The sequence below is a fragment of the Dasypus novemcinctus genome, chromosome 14 (genome assembly GCF_030445035.2).
Source record: "Dasypus novemcinctus isolate mDasNov1 chromosome 14, mDasNov1.1.hap2, whole genome shotgun sequence".
NCBI classification, from domain to species: domain Eukaryota; kingdom Metazoa; phylum Chordata; class Mammalia; order Cingulata; family Dasypodidae; genus Dasypus; species Dasypus novemcinctus.
Window position 1 is genome coordinate 37,581,272 of NC_080686.1, and position 27,518 is coordinate 37,608,789.

General features: G+C 36.1%; 1 protein-coding gene across 2 annotated transcripts in view; it reads left to right on the forward strand.

The window, feature by feature from the left end:
• Positions 1-21,070, forward strand: part of PI15 (peptidase inhibitor 15) — a 32,327-nt gene extending 11,257 nt beyond the window's left edge. For both annotated transcript variants that reach the window (XM_004462454.5, XM_012526740.4), the window contains exons 3-6: positions 10,306-10,424; positions 11,487-11,619; positions 11,739-11,854; positions 15,975-21,070. In XM_004462454.5, coding sequence (XP_004462511.2) covers positions 10,306-10,424; positions 11,487-11,619; positions 11,739-11,854; positions 15,975-16,110 — 504 coding nt within the window. In that variant the 3' untranslated portion in view covers positions 16,111-21,070. The remainder of the gene's footprint in view (positions 1-10,305; positions 10,425-11,486; positions 11,620-11,738; positions 11,855-15,974) is intronic.
• The last annotated feature ends 6,448 nt before the right edge of the window (positions 21,071-27,518 follow it).

A 27,518-nucleotide genomic window follows, 5' to 3' on the forward strand; every position in this document is an offset into this window, starting at 1 on the left:
TAATAATTTTTGACTGAGGAACACTGAAGTATGCTGATTTCATTTATTTGACTTCATGTGGAAGAAAATGTGGGTAATGTAAACTATATTTTGAACTTTATTCAGTATTTGAGTAAACCCTGGTGGTGTCTAGTCTTATCAAATTTTTTAAGCCAAGCCATATATTGTCCCAGATGACATATTTCCACTCACATTTGGGGCAAATAATTCATATTCTTGATATAAGTGTGAGAAATTTGATATGTCTCTCTTAAATCTTTTCAATGAATGCTTTTATGAGCACTATAAAACCTCCAGTGGGCTGTTGCCAGAAAGCAGTGAACTGAGACAGTTCGCTGACAGGAAGGCATTTCTCCAGCACATTCAGAATTCCACATACCTGCTCTCTGAGATGTAGGACCTTTTAAGAGTCTTGGCTTCAAATGGAGACAGGGCCTATTTTGTCGAATTTTCTTCCAAGGTACATGTTACTTAGCATATAGTTGTATTCGAATGAAGAAGGTAATAACCTTGAAGCTTCTTTATTTTTGTTTAGTTCTGCATGTATGGCACTAGCTGAAGGAAAGAACATTTTGTTTGTCACCATTTTAAAAATAGACTTTAAGAAATGCAAATATAAGACATTAATGTGATGTGATTCAGACCCTCACCATTAGGTGGTAGAAAGAATGCTGCAAAGCACACGTAGACCACGCTTGGTGACTATATTTCCTGGAATAGGGAATATTGAGTGCTTTTCTGTTGCAAATAACCTTTAATCGTATTCAGCAGTCTAGCAAAATCATGTTATTGTAGTCTTGCTGCCTATTTATAGCTTCACTTCTGTCCCACCAATAGTTCATGCTCTGTAAATATTTGTGGAATAACTGAATAAAGTCTCTTAACTTTTGCTGGGCATGTCATGTAAAGGTTGGTGGCTCTGGTGACTGGGACATCTGGATTTTTCTGAGTGAGAGAACACAGGCTTCAGGGCATCATGAAGTAGCTGCAGGTTTCTCATCCAGGGGACACATTTCCAGAGGCAGTTGCTAGTGAGTAGGAGGAAAACCTTCTACTACAAAGAATGTTGGATAGGAATATGCTTTAGTGGTCAAAATGGACCACTTTGCAAGTTAGGGTCATGGAGAAGCATGATGGAGGATTTTATGTCTGGGAATATACTCAAGAATTTTTGTAGGAAAGCTTCACATATTTTTTTAGAGTAAGTGCTGAGACTTACATCACCACTAATCCACATGTGTTTCGGGGGCCTGGGCAGCCAATCCTATCTAGTCCTCCTGACATACTTGGGGTAAGGTGCTTATGGAAACTAACCAAAAGACTTCAGAAAACTAGAAGTTGAGGAGTCTGGCAAGCCTAGTGTCATGAATTTAGTATATCTGAAAGCCATTTAATAGCCAGTCAATGGACATTAAATAGTGATAAACTTGAGGTATTTGTTTGTGTGTGAGAATTTATGAAGAATGATGTTGGAAAGATAAAACCTCACAACCTGATCAAGAAAAATATTTGGCATAAAATGCATCCTAGATTGAAGTTTGGAGGAATGGGATCAGAATGTTTTTTCCACAGCATTTAAATCAGGTACCGAGCATTTTTTGACACAAGTATGGAAGAATGCCCAATAAGTTTTGTGTTTTTAGACTAAGCTTTTCATGAAATCTTTTAAAATTTCACAGCATGCACTCCAAGCTGAAATGGTCCTGACATGTTATTTAAGGACATAAATGTTTTTCTTCTAAAAAGTGCATCAAATTCATATTTCATAAATTAGTAAATTATGAACATTCTACTTATCTGTCACTCTGCATACCAGAGAGATCATGTTTTCAGCAGGCAGTAGGTAGGCGGAAAGGCATTTGAATTCTTCTGACCAAGTAAGCAATGGCAAGATCTGGGGTTTGCATGTATATCACAGGAGGTTTTAACTATTGAGATATAAGTTTTTAGAATCTTGTAGCATTGAGCTGGTGAAAAACAAAAACAAAAAAAAAACCCACACATGAAAATGTCTTCCTGGCTTATAACTCCAAAATTAAATGATAGCTGATGGATATAATATTTCCCTAGAAAGGAGGACTGTGGCTAGAACCCATCAACAAATGGTCTTACAATTGAAAGATAAAACATACATTAAAGAAAGATTTAAGGAGGGGAATTAATATATTTTAAAAATTCTAAAATGTTCTCTAATTTTACCTCCCATTGTCTGATGTTAATACCCCCAGAAGCAAACTCTTTATTATCTATGCACAATTCTATGTTTGATTATTTAGTTGCTTCAAAATTTATTCACTTTATCCAATTGCCTGTCTATTTGAGAGTAAAACTTGATGTCTCCTGAACAGCAACCTGCCAGATAATGTCATGAAAAGCTCACCTCACGCTGCTATCTGTTTTAGGCAGCTTTTAGTTCACTGAAACCACTTCATTCTAGTGCCTGCCTTCTGGTAGTAATAGTAGTTACCATTAAGTATACCTCTGTACTGCTAGAACAGTCAAACATTCTACAGCCTCTGTCTTCTAACCCTCATAGCAGTCTTGAGAGATGGGGATTAGCTTCCTCTTTTAGAGAGAAGGAGCCCGACGCTTGGAGTAGATAAGTAAATTTCCCAAGACCTTAGAACAAGTAAACTAAAATAATGAGTGCGCAGTTCTGTCTAACAGCAAAGACTGTGCTTTGAATACACGTGCCCCTGCCTGTGTTCATCTTTCCTGGTCTTAGGCCCATTAGATGATGAATTTCCCTACATGCACTTCATCTGAGGACATCACTCTATATTAGAAATTGGTTCTTTATGTGGAATTAAATCTTCCTCCCTGTGCTGTTTCTACCCTTGGAAACCCTACTGGAAAGCTCTGCATTGTGATAGCCCTGCAGGTCTCTGGAGGCTGTGAGCATCTGTGTCCTAGAGCCTTGACTCCCACTCACATATGCTCTTTCTCAGCCCCCAGCCCTTTTGTGGTAAGCACCCATAAACACCACCTCTCGCACGCAGTGTGCAGCCAACGCAGGCTATCAGAGGGAGTTGCGCAAAGACAGCTGCTTTTCTGAAAATCCTGGAAAGGGTAAGAAGTTGGGTCATTAGGGGAGTGGAAAATCAAGACACTTTCCTCACCCCCACCCCTGTGCTGCACATAACACACAGAAGCTGTGCCAATTAGGTCACCGTGGGAACTGGGGTCAATGCACCTCTGAGCAAAAAGGCCCTTCAGCCCGGTTCTCCTCTTGGACGGGCTCCGATGTGTGTGCATGCTCTTCTGTCAGAGAGGTGGCCAGAACTGATGCGACCTGGCCAGGGCAGAGCAGAGATGACAAATTACTCTTCTGTGGATTCTTCCAAAGTTTAGGCTGGCGGTTCCGGTGAACACATTCTCCTGCTGATTCATATTCGCATGAAATAATGTGTGTGTAGTTCAAGTGTGTGCTTTGAATCCTGGCTTGATATTTTTTTAACCCTTTTAATGAAGCTTTTGGATTTTCGGAAAGTTACGTACACATTTCTCCTGTATGTTACGTCTGATATTTCAGTTAATAAAGCCATTTAGAATTCTTGTAGTTTCTAAGTAAGCACTGTGAACACCAACTATTACCTCTGTGTTCATATCCATGTGGTCACAGAGGACATATTCACTTCTACTGGAATTGCCACTCTCAGAAAGAATGATGCTGCCTTATTTGTACAGCAGCACGCAGGACAACGTTTCTATACCTCTCACCCATAATTTGGTGTTCTAGAAATACCAAGAAGAAATATCCTCACTTATCTGACAGTGAGGTATTTTCCTTATGAAATGCTATTTTTAAATTTTCTTCCATTCTTGTATCACTTACAGGCCAGAGCTGAAAGGAACAGTACTGATGAATGTGCTCATAAGTTAAAAGTAATGGATGTTAACTACCAGAAATGCCCCATCTCCCTAAGCCTTCTGTATGGGGTGTGAATGTGTGTGGCAGGGGACTGGGGTGGGGAGGAGAGGTGGGAGAGGAGAGAAGAGGCTCAGAGCTCTCTGCAGTCGGAATGCACACCATTAAATAAGGCTGTGGACAATTCTAACCAGATGAGCAAGGAACCCCTTCTTTGAGAGCATACATTCAAGGTCCCTGCCTATGAGATTTTATTCCATAGGGCCAGGCTTGGGTTAGGCATCTAAAAAGTTCCCCCAGGAGATCCTGGAGTAATTTTGCAGGGGAGAACTCTGGAATATGCTTTAACAACCATCTTAGATCACGGTTCAGGATATGAGGTATCATCACAGAGCTCAAGAAAATATTACATGGTTCAAATACAAATATCCAACTTTTCACCAAGAGATCATATACTGAAATAATTAATGCTAAGACCAAGAGAAAAGCTATTCCAGGGATAATTTCCATTTTATTACATAATTTCACTTGGCTATCCATCAGCACCTGCTTTCAGAAAACATCCTGTGGATGCTATGGGTAAGCTGCAGATGTGTGCAGCACAAAATGACCTATGCTTGTGCATGTGTTTGACTGACTAAGAACGTCAAAGAAGCAAAATTTTGAGTAGAGCATGATTCGTTTAGAGCTTCTTTACACAAAGCATTGTAATTTTCATTTGCTCGTGTATTCATTTGGTAGCATTTTTTAATTGTCTTTCTCTCTCCCCCTAAACTCGATGTTCCACAAAGGCAGAATCCATGTCAGTCCTGCTTCTTGTTTAATTCTCATTACCTAGTGCCTTTCAGGAAATACTTACATACTGGCTGCCTAAATGAATGGCTTACCTAGGGCCCTATTGCTTATTCTGGAATTTTGCATTTCTTACATTTTCCATTGTTGGAGACAGAGCAGCAGTCCCATTTGATAAGTCTGTTGTAAGGAGGTATGAGTCACTACCAAACTATCCACTATCCATGGATAGTAAGAGGGAAGAGAACCTATCCATCTAAGCATGATGGTGATAATTATACCTTATAGCAGAAGTCATAAGTTGTAGCTCCATTGACCATTCCAACCAATGATTTGTAGGTCTTTCGACCATGCCAACCAGTAGTTTGCTCTGCATAGTTTGAACTGTACAGTTTTCTACAGTTTTATAAATTATTTGCTAATGTGTAAAAACAGGTACATTTCACATATACATCTGGATTTCTATATATCCTGAACAGTGGTAAGTTCTAGGGCATTGGGCCTACTTCCTACTTGCCATAAGTTGGCTGGAGAGAAGCAGTCTCTTAGGGTGGGGCAAATTCACTGTAGTCTCAGAGTCACTATTGCCCTTTTCTTAATTCTGTAACTTTCCAGAGATTACACTGCAGTTGCCATTTGTCATCTTACACCCAAAGCTGCTTTACTTATTTTCACTGCCAGAACTTCTCACCAATCCAATGACTTGAGTTTGATTATATTTATACAGCACTTTGGAGTTTTCAAACTGACTGAAGTACAGTTTCATGGTACAGATTTAGCAGGCATAGAATCAAAGCATTGGAAATTTCTTTCCTTGATTTCCTAATCACCAATCTCATTTAAATACTCTTTCTTCAAAGTTTAGAATTTTTTTCCTACCCATTTCTTCATGAATTTATATTTAAGGCTTTATTGAGCTCTCCCTCAGTTAGGAGACTCTTTGAATAGCCAGGCAATAAATGATAGTGGCTTTGACCGAGGTAGTGATCAATGGTTTTGTTCTAGAAATACAGCAAATCAACATGATTTGCTGCTGGAACAGGTATAGGTAATGAAAGGGATGATTACCAGATTTTTGGCTTGAGGAACTAGAAAAGCAGTTGGTAAACATTTTCTGTAAGAGGCCAGATAATAAATATGTTTAGCTTTGCAGGAGGTCTTATGGTCTGTGTTGCAACTACTTAACTCTGCTTTCATTGCACAGAGACAGCCATAGACAATATGTAAACAAGTGGTGGAGCAGATTTGGCCCATGGGACACATTTTGTTACTCCTGAACTAGACAGATGGCATTGTCATTCACTGATGGAGGAAGACTGTAGGAATACCTGGTTTTAGGGTAGGTGAGGGTGGGAGGGTGAATATCTGGACCTCAATTTTGTTAAATAGAGGTTTGAAGTAGGTAGATTAATTAGTCTAGAATCAAGGGAAAACTCCAAAGATACAATTTAAAATAACACATCAGCCTATAAATGGTATTTCAACCCATGAGACTGGATGACATTATGAGGCAATGAATGTAAATGAGACAAAAATAAAAAAGAGAAGAGGACAAGAACTGAGTTCTAGGAACCCTCCAGCACTTAGAAGTTGGGGAGGTCAGGGTTAATCAGCGGAGACATAACAGCAGCAGCCAAAGAAGAACAAGGTAAAGATGGTGGTGTCATGGAGCCAAGGAATGGGGGTGTGTACAGGAGGAGCAAGTCATCAGATTTGGCAGAAGCTGCTGAAACATCAAGTAAGATGATCACCAGGAAATGATCATTGATGACTATGGTAAGACAAGTATTTGGGGGTGAGGGGGTGGGGGGGTAGAAATCTGCCTGGAGTGGCCCAGGAGAGAATGAGAGAAGAAAAACTGGAAATTTCCAATTAAGACAACTATCTCAAGGAATTTTGTTTTAAGAGGAAGAAGAAGAATGGTGTAAATGTTGGAAGTGGAAAGGGCTCAAGAGAGGGTTTTTGTTTGCTTGTTCGTTTTTTTAGAAAAATTTTTGCTGCTGGCACTGATCCAATTCAGAACCCCTATTAAAAGTGCACATCACATCATCTCTTTACAGGACTTTACCTTTCTCACCTCTGTGAAAGGCAGTGTTCCTCTTGCAGGATGCAAGGCTTCATTATCAGCTTTTAAACCTTTACAATTGCTTAGGGCCCCACAACGATATTTTATGATGCAAAGTACTCTCATATTTTGCAGTTATTTTTAATCCTTCTATGTGTAGGGTAGTTGAATTAGCTTACTGTTTAATTAATCTACTCACTGCCTGAAGATTTCACATATGAAAGCCTTCTCCTTCTCCAGCCTTATCAAAACACACTCCTGCTCTCCTGTTCGGTTTAACACTGGTTCTTCTATATTCAGCTCTTAGTCCTTTATCGGGCATTTCACAAGCATTCTAAACCCACCAGTTTAAAAACAGAATCACAGCCATGCCCTGACTTGTTTTAAAAACTTTTGGCTGCCCTCAAAGGGAATAATTTTGTCATCACTTAATTTCTTTAATGACTGGGCTCCCTCCTGAAAATCAGTACTCCTTTCCCAATCAGATTAACCCAGAAAAAGGTTAAATATTTCTAGTTAAGTTATTTTAAAGAAGTTGTCTATGCAAATGTCTTGAATTTTTACTTGAATATATGAGAAGTGATTACATGCAAGTCTAAGAAATGGAGTAACTCAAGTTCTTTAGAATGTTTCCTGTTTTAAAAAAACATTTTCCCATAATTTACAACTTATATTCACAAATATAAATAATTATTAATTTAGATATTTTATTTTGAAATTACAAGGCTAATCCATTATTTTCAGAGGCCACATTCTCTTAACCATTACAGCTATTAATAATACCAAATATAAACAGGTTTCTTACACAGAACTAATGATTTTTTTTAACATTTTAAATATGATCCTTTTAAACACTTCTGTACTTAAGTCTTATCTTTGGAGTTAAACAATGTTGCCCACTTAAGGAAGAAAAAAATGTCATCTCAAACAATTTTAGGGCTATATTCCCATTTACTTTTTAGGTTTACCTTCTAGTTTGGCTAGCTTTCTTATTGACCAGATAAACTTGTTAGCAATACAGGAGGGAGCTTCAGAATCAGTGTGTGTCATGTTCCTGACTGCCTTGACTGCCACTACGTCATAATTCCAAAACGTAAGGGTTGATCACACACTTCATCCCTGGCTTGGAGTCCTGTCATCATCTAATTCTTCTTTCTATTTATGAAAGGCAGCAGGCTTTCCCCATCTTTGACTCAGTTTCATATTTCTTTGGTTCAAGCTCTAAAGCCATCTGAATGTGATGAGACTCCTGTGTTCTTTTCAGTCCTCCTCTCTCTTGAGTCCACAGGGCTTCTAGATGTTTAAATGACATGAGTCTGAATTCTGCATATGTCCATGGTTTGCTCTGATATGTGGTTATGACTTCTTGATATTTTATAGACAAGGTCCTGTATCCAGCTCAGCTATCTCTAACTACATTTATAAGTAGAGCAGCTCATAGCAAACATTTTAGCCTAAAGCTAGGTAAACAAATGTATGAGCCAACTAAGAAAATGGGTCTTGACAACAAGGAATGGAAAAAGGCCATTGGGGCAATAAGATAGGCCTGTGAGGAATGCTCTCACACTGTTTTAAACCATTTTTATGTTTTAGCATAGTATCTAACCTCTGGTGGGCCCTGTAAATCTTTTTGCATATCCATGCATAGCATTGTTAATTTGTACCTCATTCCTTAGAGGCAAGAACAAATTTAAGTGTTCTACCAATAAAAACATCTGTGAATACCTTATCTTCTTAGAACAAGAACTAGAAATACAGAATGTTGAAGCTTGTTGAAGAAAAGCTAAATAAGTATGAGATGTTTAGTTTTTCCAACAAAAGATAGTATGTTGCATGTTTACTAGGCATTCCATAGAATATTAAATAAATGGACATCTATGACCTTCTTTCTTCTTTCAGGGGACCTAATTTGTTGATGTCACCCATCTGAAATTCCTTTCTGGAGCAAGTGTGCTATTTTGTATTTTGGTGAATTGCAATTGGTATTTCATCAATCCATATTTAACCAATTCTCCAAAAAAGCAAAAACAGAAGAACAAATACTGCAAACATTAAACATCAATAGAGTAAAATTCATTTTAAATTTAATTTCAGTACTAAAATACTAGGAGTTTTCATTATAAATTTATTTTGTATCATTAATATATTTGTCCAGAGTTTCACATACAAAACAAAGGAGAACTTTGAAGTAACTTGTAGTGAACTCATGGCTAGTAATCCTAGGGTAGGTGAGCCTTGCTTAGCAACATGCAACTTGGTGGGAAAGAAAGTCATCAAAAGAATGACAAAATGAAGAAGTCTATGAAAAGGAGGAAAGCAAAGATCAACAGACATTTACATGCCTTCTCATATGATGTTTTGTGTGAATTTGAGTAATTTTAAAACCATCACTTCTTTCATATACGTTCTTACTTTCTAAAATACATTATTAACCACTATCTAGTTATAATTTGAACAGAAAAAGTTTTTCAGATATCATGATATAATCATATATATACATATGTATAAAATAATTTAGGAAAAAAGTCATGACATTGAACTATAAAATCAATTTTTTGAAAATCATTCTCTTCAACAGATAAATTTTATTCTCAGTAAGGAAAAACGTTGAAAAACTTTTTTTTTTAAGTAGACTTATAAATATGCTCTATTTCATGTTTTTGTACCTTGTACCTTGCTAGAAAATAAATTGCCATTTAGGAGTTGGGACAAGTCTACAAATGCTAGGCTTGTTTATTCCAAGCAACTCTAGAGATGAGCCTGCCAACCCATGTGTAACTGATAGGACTGTACATTAAACTAAGGCTGATTCACATTGTATCCACAAATTTTTCAATTAAAGTAAATTTACTACGCACTTAATATTATCCTTATCAATTTAAACTACTTCCTTTGTCAAGGAGAACAATCACTATTTTTCTTAATTTATTAATTGTACCATAATGAATTATGCATTTTATGGTAGCACCATTTAGCATAGTGAAACTATTTTTCATTATCATTCCTTTCCAGTTAATACCAACTAAAAATATGATTCCTTATGTTCTTATTACTACCAAAGATTCAAATTTATATTCAATATGAAAGCACCATGTGATTTATTAAGCTATAATACAATTTAACCTTTAAAATTGCAATGTAATATTAAATATTGTGAATTTTGGTAAATAGATTTGATTAAGTTCTATCATATTAATTTTTAAAATATAGCATGGCTCCTTGTTGCTGTGGAGATGACCTTTGGGGAAGTCAATTAACTTTGCTGGATTCAAATTTCAGAAGTCAGTATGAGGTGTTCCCAAGTTACATCTAGATATGGCATTTTTGTTAACCTATCTTTTATTTATTAAAACTGATGTCTGGACTTTAGATGTTGTAAAGATGATAAAATTTTCGTGTGTTATAACCAGATTGCATTATGGAACTTTAAATAACAAAGGTCTGAATTTTCTCTCTTTTAATTAAAATAATCTCAAAAACCAGAATTTAAAGAACTCTAGAAAATAGTAGTGCCATTTATTTCCTCTTTCTGTTTGTTACTAGCCAAGCTGGTAAAGCTGAAGGTTTTTGCCCCCCACAGGTTTGGGATGAAAATCTTGCGAAATCTGCAGAGGCTTGGGCAGCTACTTGCATTTGGGACCATGGACCTTCTTACTTACTGAGATTTCTGGGCCAAAATCTGTCTGTACGAACTGGAAGGTAGGAAGTTGTTTCACTGATGTGATTCATCTATATGACTTCATAGCATATGGACTCCCAAGTGGAGTAACAGCAAGTTCAAGGAATATCAACACTGACGCTTGGGCTATGAATGTTTTAGATGCACTGAACATTAATTACTTAAAAGACCAATTTTCTCTTTTACCCGTGGAACACCCTCCCATAGCCTGGGCTCTTCACCATCTTACCTTATGCTGTATCCTGTCTCCTCCATATCAGGAAAAGTAGGAAAAGTCTTGGCTACAACAAAAGCCATTCTTCTGTATATATCCATACATTGCCTGAGAAACAATTCTAAACTCTGATGTTCAATGCAGTAAAAGATGGACTAGGGGAAAGCGTCAATGTGAGAAAAAGTTTTAAATGATGAGTTCCAATAAAAACTACAATAACTATAACTATGTACTTAGTATATACTCTTTCTGCTTTTGGGTCACAAATGAAATGGTCCAATCTGGTACTCGGTATAGCTAACTATGGGAAAGGTTATTTCTCTTTGATAGTTTAATTCTTCTACCCTGTGGAATGCCATTATCCAATATTCGAAAGGCCTATTCTCTTCTATGCAGGGAAGGAAAATGAAGCGTGCAGTTATTAAAATTGTAGTGTTTCCAGATTAAGGGGGAAAAAAGCCCCTGCACTGAGTCTTTCTATTATCTTCTAGTATCTTTATCCTAGTACATTTATATATCTAAGTCTTTCTAATTTGTAAAGTAGTGTTGGAGGGATAATTTAACATGGATTAAACAAGATATAGATGATAATTCCTGAAATACTGGCATTTCTTTTTTGAAATTATCAAACGTACTTAGATACAGGATCATGTTCTCCAGCCCTGGGCATTTTCATGCTTGTCCCTGTTTAAAAGAATCAAGGATTCTACTACATGATGACAGTAATAAAGATATGGAGGAGACAGGATGCTTTTGGATCATCATTAATACTCTGAAAAAAAGAGCAGTTAATTCACAACTTTACATGAATCTGCCAAATATTACCACTTCTGTACTCAAAGTTCTCCCTTTTTTTCTTGATATCTAGATATCGCTCTATTCTCCAGTTGGTCAAGCCATGGTACGATGAAGTGAAAGATTATGCTTTTCCATATCCACAAGATTGCAACCCCAGATGTCCTATGAGATGTTATGGCCCTATGTGCACACATTATACACAGGTTATTTGGTTGCCTTGTTCATTGTTGGTTCATGCTTTAAAAATTGCTCTTACCATTTTTGGGGGCATGCATTTTCTTAGCTCTGACATCAATAACGGGATACTGGTTTATTTTCACAGATGGTTTGGGCTACCTCCAATAGGATTGGATGTGCAATTCATACTTGCCAAAACATGAATGTCTGGGGATCTGTATGGCGACGTGCAGTTTACTTGGTATGCAACTATGCCCCAAAGTAAGTACCAGTTTGTACTCTGGTACTTAAAAGATCCTGGATCTTTTAATGTTAAATACCTTCAGTCCGATAGGTAGATGGTGTAAATAAAACTTACCTGTGATGGTCTTTATTCTTCAAATCCATCATCACTCCATATTCCTGAAAAATAATTACCTGAACGGTTCCTTTCACAAGGACAGGGATCTAGGCTTTACATTGTAGGCGAAACAATTTGAGATATTGTTATTTACCAATTCCCTCCTATCATCTTTCCTTAATCATGATAATTATAAAATAAACAGTACTGTATAGGCTTTTCATAGCTATATAGACTTGAAAATAATTAAAATTTTCAGTAGTATGTATGTTACACAATAAAAATTTTATACAATAAAAGTTTTTTTAAAAAGGCATCAGGAAAGTATATTGTAGAGAATTTATCAATACCACAGTATTTTCATCTATCAGTACTAAAATGTTGGCTCACATTTTTCACTAAGAAAGCAAAACACTGGGAATGAAGCCCTTTTTATTTTTTTTTATTAAAAATCATAGTTTACTAATTCCACAGATGATTAAGGAAACATTAACAGAAAGGGAGATTTAAATGCTATGAGATATTTATATTAAAACTTTGCCATGGTTTAAATTTCATTAAAATAGAAATTACACAGAAAGCTCATTCTATGGCATGCATAAAAAGCAACTGTGAAGACTTTTCAAAGATTATCAAAATGGCCATGTGATGAACATTATTATCTGGAATAAATAAACATTTGCCAACATTTAAAAATGCCTTTCTGATAATAATAACTCTTCAGATGATAAAATGTTTCAGTATTTATACATGATTCTTTTCCCATTTGGAATAAATACCAAAAAATGTGCAAAGGATTTATGACACTCTTAGTGTCTTCCAAGGAAAGTCCCAAACAAAGATTTTCTCCAGCATGGGAAGGGAATGAGAACACAACTGGATTACTTATTCATATGGTAGTATGCCAGCAATGGTGGTTTCAAAGTTAGGAAAAAATATAAAATTTTCCTGATAGTCCACTATTCATAATAATTAGGTTGGGAACATTTAAAAAGCATAATTTGTCTGCATTATAAAACAAACATAGAACAGTGCATCAGTTTGATACTTTTATTTGCATACTTGTATTTTCCCTATTAAGTCTCTACTCTTTCTCCTAAACATAAATAGGACAAGTAGTACCCAACGGTCAAAAGGATTTTTGTTCATTCATTCAACTATTCTGTTTTTGGCCAACAATTAGAATTTTCTAATATTGTTGATTCGTTACTTGATTGATCTTTGCATGCTATTTTTTTCTTAAGTAAGTCCTTATAATGCTCTAACTAACTGAAGTAACACATATAACTGAACACAAAGTGTTATATAATAAAGATAATAGATTTGTGACAAAACAGAAGACCCTTCCATAAACTATCTTACATAACTTCTTCACGGTCACACTCATGTAACATGACTTATTATTTCTATTTATATTTACTTGACACTAATTATGTACATCTTTCTATAGGACCTACAAGAAAATTTGCTTTTACCTATTATTTTTTAGCAATTATTATTTGTAAGTTTGAGGGAAAAGAAGAGTAATCTTGTACTCTCCCCCTCACTCAGCTAGGCTTTATAATAATTGGATTCATATTGAATAAAGCGTAAAGGGGTGGATATCTTATAAAATAGTTATCTCTCAATACAATCTACAATGATATTATAATCAAAATGATGATAATAGTAATTACATCTACCACATTCATTCAAACTTATGGCATTTAGTATCATATATGAATGAAATAGTTAATTTTTATCCTGAGTTTCTTCACTCTAGTAACGTGTTTAAGAACTGGATCCTATTCAGAATAAAATAAGAAAATTGAACAAACTAAAAAAGACAAATATTTATAATTTTGCAGTGTTACCTGGCATCAAAGAGTATAGATTTTAAATTAATTAATTTTTTAAGTAAAAAAAATATATTCTACATTGAACCCATAAAAATGAGTATTGTGTTAAGGAAAGAATAAGGTAATTCATTAGAAAAAATAAAATTACATTCTTAAGTTTCCAGGTTAAAACATTACTTGAGATAAACTAGATGGTTCACGAGATCTAGACAGCAAAATGTCAAGAATCAGACTTTAATTGTTGCTATTTTCACACATTTTGAATTAATCTATAGAGATAATATGTGATGATTTATAGGCTCAAGCAACTAAGATATTGTATTAATATGCTTTATTTCATTCTGGAATACAGATAATGAAGAATGTTTTACATTCCTGACTGATAGCTGAATATTCTTCAAATGCCTGTAAAAGCTATCTCAAAGTCAGCTGTTTTTCAGGGAGGGAAAAAAGAGGGGAGAAAGATCATTTAATTTGATGGAAAAGGACAAAAAGAAGACAAGAATGAATAAATAAGCTTATCAATTGACTGCTTCACAGTTGAATATAATTTTCTGCTATTCAATAAAAACTGTGATTTATGTAAGAATATATAATACATAAGTTTTATATATAATAAAATTAAGTTTCTAAGTTTATGCTACCAAAATATGTGCTGTATAATTTCAAGAAATTATGAAGAATAAATAGAAAAATGTGAAATTAAGATAGTATAGATCAATACACTTATTGTTTGTCTGTTCATGTATGAATGATATACTTCAATAAAAAAAGATATGTGTGTGTATATATATATGTATATAAAGATAATATAGATCAGGTCCCTATTCCTATAGTTAGGGATAAAGTTAAAAAGTGAAATAAAATTAAGAACAGAGAGAGGAACATGATTAAGATTAAAGAATGAGTTATACTCCTAAGAGAATGAATGGGCCCCCTCTAATATTTCTGAGCAAGCACATGACATCATCAAAATTATGTTTGAGGAAACTTATCCTGATGAGGGAGTATAGATTAAATTAAGTGGGAATGGGCTGTCTGAGAATCCCATCTCACTTTGTAATGTATAATTAATAAGCATGATTTCCATTCTATTGATAAAATTATGAATGTTTAACTGATTTAACCAGATATTTTCTTGCGGAAATTTTTTTAAAGTCATGCTTGGTCTTATGAAGTTTTTAAAAAGACAAGTGCCACCAATATTTCATGCTCTTACTGTTGTCTGAATCTTCAACTCTGATTTTTCACCATTAATACCCAAATTTCTCCCTAACCATTAAATTTCCTTTACAGTGCTGTCTTTGTTTCTATTTCCTACTACTCTAGTTACTAATCACCATGCTAATAAAAACACATTTGTTACCATCTCCTTTATAATTAAAATAGCTACATAGCAGTAAGGCCATTGTGGCTATTTTCAACCATCCTAAGTGGCAAATTATCTATTATGATGATCATGGCCATCAACACTGATGAAGTAAAATACTGATAACACAAGGTAATCCAGTTAAATGTGTTCAGCATTACCTAAAACCAATGGCACACACACACACACAAAAAGTAGTAGCAATAAGTTTATGTATGGAAAAAGATTTTGAAATTACCTTCAATTGTTTTCTGTGAGCCTTTATTCTCTTACTGTTAGAATGAAGTTTTCCTTATGTCCTTATTTTATGAAGATTGGAAATCTAAAATTGTTTACAACTTTAGAAACAATCTTTTCAACATTTATAAACTTTATTTTTTTTTTTGCACTTGGGATGACTTCTGACTCATTTCATCATTTCTAGGCCCACCAGAAAATATTAAGTGGGTATTTTTTAAGCATCTTTAGAAAAGCATTAGCATGATTTTAAAATAAATAAGTGATTAAGACATAATTATGTGCTCTAAAAGGATACAGATGTGTTGAACTTGATTGCAGATGACTAATTACGGTGATCTTGCAAGTAGGATCTTAACTTTATTTATAAATTAAGATATTAAATTATTCACATGGGAAATATCAAAGAAGAAAGACACATAGAATTAATTATTGCTAAAATATGAAACGGATGTAACTTTCAATGCCTTTCTAAAATAATAAGCATATTAATAAATGATCACATGCCAATACATGTGATCATGTGTTTAAGGACAATTTCATTTTTTTGAAATTTGTAAACAGCACTAATGCTATTTTCTTGTTTGTTTCTTCTAGGGGCAATTGGATTGGAGAAGCACCATATAAAGTAGGGGTACCATGTTCAGCTTGTCCTCCAAGTTATGGGGGATCTTGTACTGACAATCTTTGTTTTCCAGGAGTAATGTCAAATTACTTGTACTGGTTTAAATAAGCTTAACTTTTCCTCCAGGAAGTATAATGGTTTCTGGGAATCATCAGCATAATTATATTGAATTTTGCACATATTATACATATTTTATGATACTCTTGTTTTCCTTTTAGTATCAATTTGTAAAAATTAATGTTTGTCTAGTATGTTTGTTTAATCCTTTGAGGTAATCAAAATATCCATTTCTATTTTCTGACCTCTAAGGCTAAATTACAATATTGTATATGTAGTGATGACATAGTGGATGCATCTGATTCTAAAACTTGCTTTCAAAAGGAATTATGCTATTATGGTCCTTTTCTAATGACTAATAACCACACTTTATTTCCACTGGCATCACTGTTTGTCAATAGTCAACTTTCAAACCCAAGTCATGTACTTTAGTAACTATTATCAGTGACTACCAGCTAGAACAATAAGAGTGAGTTCAATGAAGAAAGGGATCAAAAATACAGTTTTGGATACTTTTTTCTGGAGTAAATTAAGATTGATCAACCAAAGATTTTGTAAATTGAAATTGAAATTGAAATTCATTGCATTGCTCTTCAGAGTTGGTTGAGAAACATGGTTCTTTTGGTTGGTTGGTTTGCTTTTTTTTTTTTTGTCTTCTTTGCATTGCTCTTCACTAGAACCACTGAATCCAAATACATTAGCAGTCATTCAGAAAATGCTCCCAAACTAGATTCACAGTAGACTGATATAGGTCTATATTTTCAAAGCAAGGAGAAGAATAATTTTCTGTTCTCAGTTAAGTTTGATTAAATATAGAAAGCTGCTAAAACAAAGTCACTATGAAAATTTCACTCATGTGATTTGGAAATGCAAAATTTCCTCATTCAGGAAATCTCTTTCAGAGAGAAGAGTCCAAAATTTGGGTCAAGACACTAATATTACATTTTTAAATATTTGTGTGTGTTTGTGTTTGTGTGTGTTTTATTCAGGTTCTATAATGCTTCCACAGAATTTCAAAGTAAGTAAACATGGTTAGTTCCAGAGTATAAATAATAATAGGAAGCTATCTGTTTAAAATTACCTAAGTGTTTGCAGTTTCTCAGGGTGGATGCATTGAAAGATGACAGATAGTTAATTAAATCCATTCAATGGAGAAAACTCAGTCATCTGGAAACCAGGTTGACATGATGACTAACTACTGGCTTTATTACTTTTACAAATTGAATATGGTGACCAAATATTTAGATACCATAATGCTCTGCCATTGTGGATATATGTATAGATCCTATTAAAAATAAATATTTGGGCAGAATAAAATGTAGAACTGAGTAAGCTTATGTTTCAGGTCCCAATTCATCTTTTATCTAATATACCTAAGCAATTGAAGGGGAAACATATTAGTAGACATTTGCTTAATTTATCTAAAAAACAGTTTCCATCCTTCACTTTGCTATACAAGCTCTACAGATTTAGTAAGTACTGATCTACTGAATAGTTGGCTGTTCTCAGTTCCAGTTCTGTTGCTGGTTTGCTAGTGTGGCTTGGTTTCTCAGTTCTAAAGAGTAATGATTGCTACATATTTCAGAGAAGTTTCTATGAAGGTAAAATTACCATATTAATAGAAATTGATGGATAGTGATAATTTTTCATGAGTTCCTCTTTGGCAGGAACTCCAATTCTTCTTTGTATTTGTCCTATCTTCTTCTGTAGTAGTTGTAATGTCAAAAATATTTACCTGAATAGATTTTAGAATTAACTAAGTTGCAGCAATTTAGGAGAATCTCATCTTTTCATTTTTTATTAAGACAAAATTGTCGTAAATAAAAAGCTTTACACATAGCAAAAAATCCAAATATATCATCAAACATACCAGATTAAGACTAGTGCTATACAGTTAAACATTTATTTATAATTTAACAATTCTGCTGAAAATAGAACGGGTATATTTTTTATCCTATCTCTCCTTTTTAAAACTAGTCATACAAATTGCTTATGCAAAATGTTTTCTTTTCAGGCTAAGGCAAATGAAATTTTGATAGTCTTAACACAGTGTGTGATATTTTTCACAGCGTGCAACAATGGTGCTAGGATAGTTATATCTCAATGTGATTCCCACAGGCAGAGAGGGGCTGGGTATTAGCTCTTTCATAAAAGTAACTTTAAATAGCCTGCATTGAAATTTTCATTTGGAAAGCTTTCATTCAAAAGAAATAGTAATTGACATATATACTCTATAACATTGATCATCATTATGGTATAGGGCTTTTCAGTAGAAAGGTAAAAATAGTAGGCCACATTATAGGCTTTTTTGTTGTCCACATCATTAAAAGGCTGGAAAAATTTTGATTTTAGCTACTGAACTGATGGATTTCTCCATAGAATTGTGTGAGATGTGTGGACACAGTCTTAGTGTTTCTAGTTATGACAGATAAGCTTGCTTTTAAATGTGGAAGAAATGATTATTACAATTTTTGCTTCTGTTCGGTGGTTTAAGCATTGACTTCTGCGGCTCATCCAAAACTGTTCTACAGATTTCATTTGGCAGTTCTATAAAAGGACAGTTCATGCTGCTTTAGCACAAAACAGACCAAACATGATGAAAGTTCAACCAAGATAATTTACATGATATATTTGAATTGAAACTATATATATATATTTTTTTTCTTATTTGTACATGTTTGAGTAAATCTAATACATATTTTAATCCAGTTTAAGTATTTTGGATTCACACCCTACTTATTAAATAAATGTGCAAAACAAACAGATCATTTGAATGTATCCACAAAGGAAAAGCAATGCTTAAACTTTGGTCTCTGTAACACAACATTCTGCCCAGATTCCCCAGTATCCTGGGACACAAATCTTGATATGGATGGAAGCCTTTACCTACCAAAGTGTCGAGGGAGAGTAAAGTTAGATTTCTTTCAATTTCTAATATTAGCTTCACTTTTATAAATGTTATGTTTTCCCCATATTGTCATTATGTGTGTGGAAGAAAATATTATTCAAATTTAGGCCATACGTACTAAAATGTACTTAAACAAACATGTGCAAAGTCTTTTCAAAAATTTATTCCAGGTCTTATGTTGACTTATGAAAGGTCAATCAGAAACTTAGGAAGTTGAAGAATTCCCTGGTTAATGGTGCTGAAAACACATTATAACCATCATACCCTCACTATAATTTTGCAATTAAAGTTTTCATTGTGTGAACTCTCAATAATCTATTTTGGTGCTAAACATGTGGTGCTAAATGAATTGTTACTGTTAATAACTTTGCCAGAGTGCTTTTTCATTCACTGTTAAAAAGAGTTAGCTTTTGTCCATTTGATTCCTGATTTAGAAATATTAAATGAAATCCTATGTTTAATTAATCTTAACCAAAACCGGGCCAGTGAACTACATTTTTTCTCTAAGAGCCAACATTTTTTTAGATGTAACAGAATGTAAATGTATTTCTTTAGCTGTTATGAATTTTCTTTTTTAAGTCCCGCTCCTCCCCTTTTTTTAGCTTGGCAATATTCAAATTCAAATGTCACCTAAGGGTCTAGCACATCTACACCCACTGTGCTGCAGGCACTGGCGCCCTCTGGTGGTTATGAAACAAATCCTTGGGGGCTGCTCTATATACAGAAAGCAAAAGCCACTTTTTGCAGTGAAAATATAAGTTGTACAATATAAGAATTCTCTGATACCTCCTAATTCTGACAGTAATTAAAACTGGTTGAGCTTAATGACATACTTTCTAAGAGGACAAAATAGAGTTCACGTATCCTGCCATCCACTTACCTGATTAGCAATGTTTTACAGGATTTTCCAGTTCTGAGAAGCTTATTAGTGTTGTTTGCTTTTTTGAATGAGGCATTGCAAAATATATTTTTCACTTGGTTTACAGCATAATTATGATTACAATTAGCAAACAGATTTATAATTGTTTCTTTCAAAATCAATTATTTTTACTAAGCACAGTACATAAGATAAAAAGGAGATATAATGAAATAATAAATTCTACATATAATAAGATTATCTCTCCTTTAATTGTTGGTCTAGAATTCAACAATATTATTCATTCAGATGACTAAGCTCATGATAAAATTTCATAATTTCATTCAAAGTCCTTCCTAACAAATGTTGTACACAAAAGCTTGGAATTATATCATTGGTAACTAATGATGGCAATATTTTCAGGTAATTGAATTATTTAGTTGACTGAATGTGGTAATTTGCTTTGACAGAAATGTTTCTTAAACTATGTTTAAGCATAACCAAATAAAATAGCTTTGAAGCAGTTTTCTAAATTAGTATTTTCAAACTTACTTTAAAGTAATAGAGTCATTTCTACAATCAAAATTATATGCAAAGCTTCTACATATGAAACAGAGAATGGATCTGCTGGTGCCTCCCCCTTCTTCCAGTGCCTGGGAAGTTTCCTTCCAAGTCCCAGGATTCCATCACACAGAACATCATTCATCTAGCTCATTCCAGTCCCCTCATTTTTTCTAAAACAATTAGCTAATTAATGTCAAAAAAAAAGAGGGTCTAAATTATTTGAATGGTTCTTTTAAATACTCACTTCACTTCACATACGTTAGCAGACTTTTAGTTTCATGGAAAATCAAAATGCTAAGCTAAAATGGTGCTTGGTTACATCTGACAGCTTTCTGTATTTTGTTATTTGAAAAGCAGAATTTTGGTACTATAATAATTTGAGAATCAGAGATAATCGTGATTCACACATGAAAGCAATGAGTTTTTAAAAATCTAAATGTTTCCAGTATTTATATAATCCTAAAATATGCTATCACTTTATACATTTTTTCAGAAAACAGATTAATTTGAATAAGTGTTATTCATTGCCTAACACTGTAGCAATGTTGTGATACTATGTCATGAATGTGTAAATACAAAAAAAAAAGCCTGTGTAAACATCTGTCCTTATGTAGCATAACAAATGTTGTAGCTTTTTGAGTTCCACTATCTTATTTTTTCTTTCAATAAATGATTACAGTTAATTGTTTTGTTGTTAAAGTATACCTAATAGTTTTCTCTTTTTCAATGATGTTTTAAAATAAATTCAGAGCTAGGTAGCATAATTTTGATAAGAAATGTTCTACTTTTCAGAAGTAATGAAGATTCCACCGAAACACTCCAACTTTTCTATTTTTCTTTTTGCCTTTCTTATCTCCTTTCCCTGCCTCCTTCCTTCTTTCTTTCCTGCTTTCTCCACTGAATTCCAAAAAATATTTTGAGGTGTCAATATAAAGTACATTTCCATGGAGGGAAATGTAAGTTCTCACCAAGGAAAACTGCAGCAGTTGAACTTAAATATTTGTTTTGCTTCCCCAAAGAGACCTGCAGTCACTGCAAGGACTTCTGCGGGTGAAGCCCCGCGAGTTAGCTGATCCAAGGCTGGTGAATCCCAGGGAGGCTCCGCTTTCAATGTATAGGAAGCAACTTCCTCCTCTCTGGTTTTCCCCATGATAAACCTCACCGTCAGTTCCATCAGGAAGGACCAGAATTTAGGACTTTATTTAAATTTCTCCCTACCATATTTCACTTAAGATGAGAAGCCATACTTCATCAGCCTTCTCGAAGAGGCTCTCCCCTCTGACCAGGAGCTCTCTCAGCTTCTCTGCTCTTGCCAGTCCTTGTTCACATCACTTCCCCTTCTTTCAAGCCTCTGGACTCTTGGGGCAGATCCATCCATCTCCACGGGAAGTGGGCTCCTCACTGTGGTGTCTTTGGGACCAGGCGCAAGCCTCACTGATGCTAATGAATCTCTTCTGGTCTCGCCCACCTCTGGAGGTGGAGATGGTGGGACGGCGGGCGCCCTGCATCCGGTTCAGTCTTTTACCCTTGAGCACTACAGCCAGTGACCTCATGAAAAGCAGCCCATCGCGGGCTCCCTCTTCCTGCTGTCTCCTGAACCTGACCCACCGCCATCTGGGCCTAATTGCGGCCTGGCTGCGCTAGGGAGCCCCGCCTCCTCCCTGGACTCACACTGTCCAGCCGGCCAGCGGCAAGCGGAGCGCAGGCTCCGTCTTAGCGAGCAGAGGCGCCTTTCCAGGGCACTTCCCTGCGCTCGGCACGCCCCACTGATTAAGGAGGAGGGAGGTCTTCGCAGGTTTCCTTCCTGTCCAGCTTATTCATTGACGTGGGCATGCCAGCTTAGCAAGGGACACGGGCATTTTACTTAAATTTGAGCACAGACCGGTATTTGTTCTGTGAAATTTTACATAAATTGAACAATGTAGTTAATTATTGCCTCATAAACATTTTTAAAAATAATAAAAAGTACATGAAAATATTTCGTTCCAAAAATTAAATGGTACTTGGAAATTCTACCATAAGAATCTATTAATGTGTTGAAAACTTACATTTGCATTTGCCCTCCAACCCAGCAATTCTTCTAGAAATCCATTCCAGACATAAACTGGAAAAATATGAAATGCCATGGATACAAAGTTATTTGGAATAGCAAAGGGCCAGAAACAATCAACTATGGTACCTTCACAGGAGGGAATTCTATGCAGTTGAAAAAAAGGACCGAGAGAAAGCTCCATAAACTGCCATAGAATGGTCTCCCAAGTTATATTACCAAGCAAAAAAGCTGGTACGAAGCAGGGTAACTGATGAGCTATTCTTGTATGTAAAGGTTAGGAGAAAAATTACCCCCTCACACATAAAAGAATAATGATTATTTCTAGGGGTAAGAATGGAACAGAATGGACTTTAAAAAACAATATATTTTTTTAAAGATTCATTTTATTTATTTCTCCCACCCTCTAGCCTCGCATTCCCCCTGTTGTCTGCTCTCTGTGTCCATTCACCGTATCTTCTGTGTTTCTGCTTGTATTCTCACTAAGTGGCTCTGGGAACTGACCCTGGGACCTTCTGGAGTGGGAGAGAGGCGATTACTGTCTTGCACCACCTCAGATCCTTGTCTTGCTATGTCTTCTTATTTTCTTTCCTCTGTGTCTCTTATTGCATCACCTTGCTGCTCCAGCTCTCTGCGTCAGCTGGCACTCCTGCATAGGGCAGCTTTTCCCACGCAATGTGGCATTCCCATGCAGGGCAGCTCTCCTGCGAGGGGTGGCATTCCCAAGTGGGCCGGCATGCGGTGTGGCCAGCTTGCCCTCACCAGGAGGCCCTGGGCATGGAACTCTCGACCTCCTCTACAGTAGATGGGAGCCCAATTGGTTGAGCCACATCCATTTCCCTAAAACACAGTATTTCGAGCATACATCCTTAGTGGAATATATCGTAAAGACAAAAAGAGCTGCAAAGAAACATTTAACTTTGTTCAGTAGTCTATTAGTAAAATTACTAGTGGAAGCAAAATTACTAGTGGGAATAACAAAAATGAGAAATCAAGCTACTTATTTTAGGAATAAAAGTTTTGTTTTCATTTTAATTTTTTTTATTTTTTAAGGCTTCCAAAATGACTTTATTTATCTAGCACAAGGTCTATACTATCACAGTCTTTTACTCCTTTTACTATAATAGTTGAAATCAATGTTTTTACCGCTCTATCAAAAAGTTCTCTTTTTCTCTCCCCAAATCTAAGTGGTTCAATAGAAGGTAGAAATGGGCACAAAGGGCTAAGGGCTTCCAGGTCTTTCCAGAGTCTGGGGTGGGAGGCAGGGTGGGCTCCAGTCTTGCCTCAGTCACACTCCACAGCACACAACGCAGCGCCAGGGCCCGGGACAGCAGCAGGCCTGCACAGCCCGCTCCCAGAAAGCAGCACAGATATTTCTCCCCACATTATGAAAATATACCACTCTACCTCTGCAGTTGTGCATTTAGTTTGCTTCTTAAAAAACAAATCAGTAGTATGTGTTTTGTTTTCTGTCAAGTTTCAGAAAAAAAATGAAAGGTCACTTTTAATTTCTCTCTGAACAATGAAGTACAGCTAAGAATTTTGGATGAAAAAAATGTGCCACCCTAAAAAATGTGCACAGCAGATTCTGATTCCAGAATGAACGAGGCCCCCGGGGTGGGCTAGGGGGCGCCCATCACGGTGGGAACTGACTCTGAAGGGACGGCTAGCCCTGGGCTGCAGGCTCTAGAAAGACAGGCTCGGAAGAGGAAAGGGGCGCTTGTGACAGGACACCAAGTGCAGCAACAGCCCCCCAGCCTCTCCCGGGAGCATCCAGAGCTGAAGTTCAGAGAAGAGGGTGCCAGAGCCAGGTTGGCCCCGGAGCTTTGGCCTCCAGCAGTGCCCAGGGTCCCTGCTGGCCTTCTCCAACAGCAGTGGGAGCTCAGGCAGTACCTGCGGGGGTGCAGGAGGGGCCCGCAGCCCCTCCCCCTGTGAGCCGGGACAAATTAGGGGCCAGGTCACTCCCCCCCTAGAGGCCTGTGGAACCAAAATTTTTAGTGTAAGAGAAAAGTGGTACAATTTCGAAACAGTTAAGTAACACTGAAATATTAAATATGAATAGGAAATATCAATACTGACTCAAGATATGTTCTTTTTGCAAATTATATATATTCTAGCTCTGAGGCCGGAGAAGGCCTAGAAGCTACGACAATCCTAGAGTGCTTATTGTCCCTGGAGGCCGTTCAGCACTGCACGGAATGCTCGTCCTCCCCTCCCCGGCTGCCCGCCCAGTCCAAGCCGCATCCTCTCTCACACAAATTAATGGACTGCACAGTGGGGTTTGTGCCCCTTGCCCCCCAGAATTGCATAAGACCATCCACTGAGGTGCTTAGAAACACAAGAAATTCTATTTTTGTTTAATGGTATCAAAAAAAAGAAATGAATTAAGATTTCCTGTGGGATGATGGATTACCAGCCTGTGCTATCATTAATGATGAACTTTTGCCAGGAGATAGTAGTGGGTGACAGTTAAATTAACACATTGGCAAAACATTTTAAAACCAAAATAAATGTAAATTATTTTTATATTTTTGTACTAAACAAAACTTTGCAAAATTACTGAACATATTTGATCAGATTCTTTCAATAAAAAGTAAATACCAATAAAATTTTAAATTGAAATAATAATAGATAATCTCAAAATAATATGTTGGTGAAAGCAAAAGGTTTTTATAGCATTGATAAAATATTTGAAAATTTTAAAAAATTTACTCTAAATGTTTAGGTATTATTTATATTCCATAATGTACAGAATATGTGAGTGAATGATAATACTGTGTAATATGTATTAGCATATGACATAATTTATACTATATATATTGGGGGGGTTAAAAGATCAAAAACTTTTTGCAAATAAGGGTGCACAAAAATTCTTTGGGGATGCCAAGTGTAAAGTGCTTCTTCCACTTTTGCCCCTAACTGTCTTAATACTAAGGCAATTGTATTAGTCAACTGAATGTCATTTCAGACCCATGTCAGAGACACTCCCTGAAATATCTGATCATTTCTTTTTCCCCAGTACACAGTCACCCTGGTAAAAGTCTGTGGTCCCTTTGGGAAAGGCTTCAGGAAAAAATTATCGGTTTAAATTTTGGACAATATAGCAGGTCCTTCCCCAAGGGGGGACCCAGCCATCCTCTTTTTCAAAGCGTTTTGGGTTTACAAACTGTTTCAAGTCTGGAGATTGACTGAGGTGCCTTAACTCCTTAGATTCAAGTTAGATGTTTGTGATCTTGACCTAGAACTCTTTTTACGCAGATCAAGTAAGAATTTTGTAGAGTGCCCATCTACTTCAACTAGCCAATGCCATAGGCCTATTATGGTAGCCACACCCACCTAGTCTTTGGTTATTAAGTGCAGCCATTTGGCTCCTGTAACCCTGGGATCTGATCATCCCCGTTGTGGTTTTTTGGTTTATTTTTCTTTTTCCTCATTGTGTGTCAAGGATTCAAGTTCAGTGACAGCAGTTCCCACAGTGATATCTGACCTATTAGGGAAGAGTGACCACAGAGCTCTTCTTTGGAGCTGCTCTCACAAATTTATTCCTCAAAGTCCTTGTGAAAATTGTGTCCTCTAGACATTTCTAGAATGTATGAACAGGTCTTACATGATTAATTCATTCTTCTAACACTCCAGTTTCCTCAAGTCTTTAGATATCCTCATCTATATTATACAAGGAAGTTTCTGGCATGTCAACTTCAGATAATGTAGGACACCTTTTTGTCCATGCATCCGCCAACCCGCCAAACAGACTGTTAGAGACTGTGGTGGTTTGAGGCTAAGAATATGTTCTTAAGTATAATCCATTCCTGTGACTGTGAGCCCATTGTAAGTAGGGTCTTTTGATGGGCTGCTTCAGTTAAGGTATGGCCCACCTCATTCAGGATGGCCATAAGCTTACTACTAGAGAGTTTTATAAATGGAATGAAGGAGAGCGAGACAGAGACAGAGACAGAGAGACAGAGAAAAGCCATGGAAACAAGAAGCTGAAAACTTCATTAAGACATTTTTTCTCAAGCTAAAAACCTAGGCTAATTAATTCCCTTTGTTTAAGCCAACTCATTTCATGGTGTCTACTTTAAGCAACCTAGGAAACCAAAATGGAGCCCTTTCTAGACACTCATGCTACAACACTGAATCCAGAATCTCTACTTAGTGGACCCATATCAGTCAGTAAATTCAGTCTAATCCAACTTTATATTCCTTCCACCATTATCACTCAGGCTTAATATCAGTTCCCACACATATTCCATTGATTTCTTCTGTCTATAAAAATTGGAAAACTATGCAGTGCTTTTGGGGAATAATTCACCTCCACTTGGGTCATGTTTTATATCTCATCTCTCGGGGTCTGTTGGGACTTCAGTCTAGTTATAGATATGGAAGGAAAGGGGTGGTTGGTGGTGGGTCACAAGAGGAACTAGCAGTGTCTTACAAGGCAACTATCTCCTGACATTCCATTAGGGTTTCATCTGATGAACCAGGGTTAATCTCTTCAGATGGAAGAATAACGTCTGTGTCCTTAGGGGAGGCAGTTACAAAGCTTATCAGGAACAGCAGGCTTAACCTCTTCAGATGGAGTCAGGATGGCTGATTCTTCAAGGCAGACTGGAGTTCTGGTGGCTGACTTCCTAGGACAGACCTTTCCAGGTTTATTTGGTAAAGACTCAGAGGAATCTAGGGTTTCAACGTCCTCACCATCATAGCCCATATGGCCCCATTCTAACGATCAGGATTCTATTCCTTTATATTCAAATCCTCACTTTCAACAGCAGATACCTTGCAATGTTGGGATTTTGATTTACATTATAATTCAGCCACTTATACAATGAAATTCTGGGCCTGGTTTTCAGAAATCTCAAATCTGTGGCTACAAGAAATAAGTTTCTTTCAGGGCACAGAGAGATACTTTCTTATTCTCCATGCTGCACTTGAGCTGGGAAATTGAAGCCATAAGCTCATCCCTTTCTTTAAAAACAATATCCAGCATATTTAGAAACAACCAGCTGGCATCATTATAGTTTTAACTCCTCAAAATTCTGTTAAAGTATCAAATACACTGTCACTAAAAGCCCTGCCTC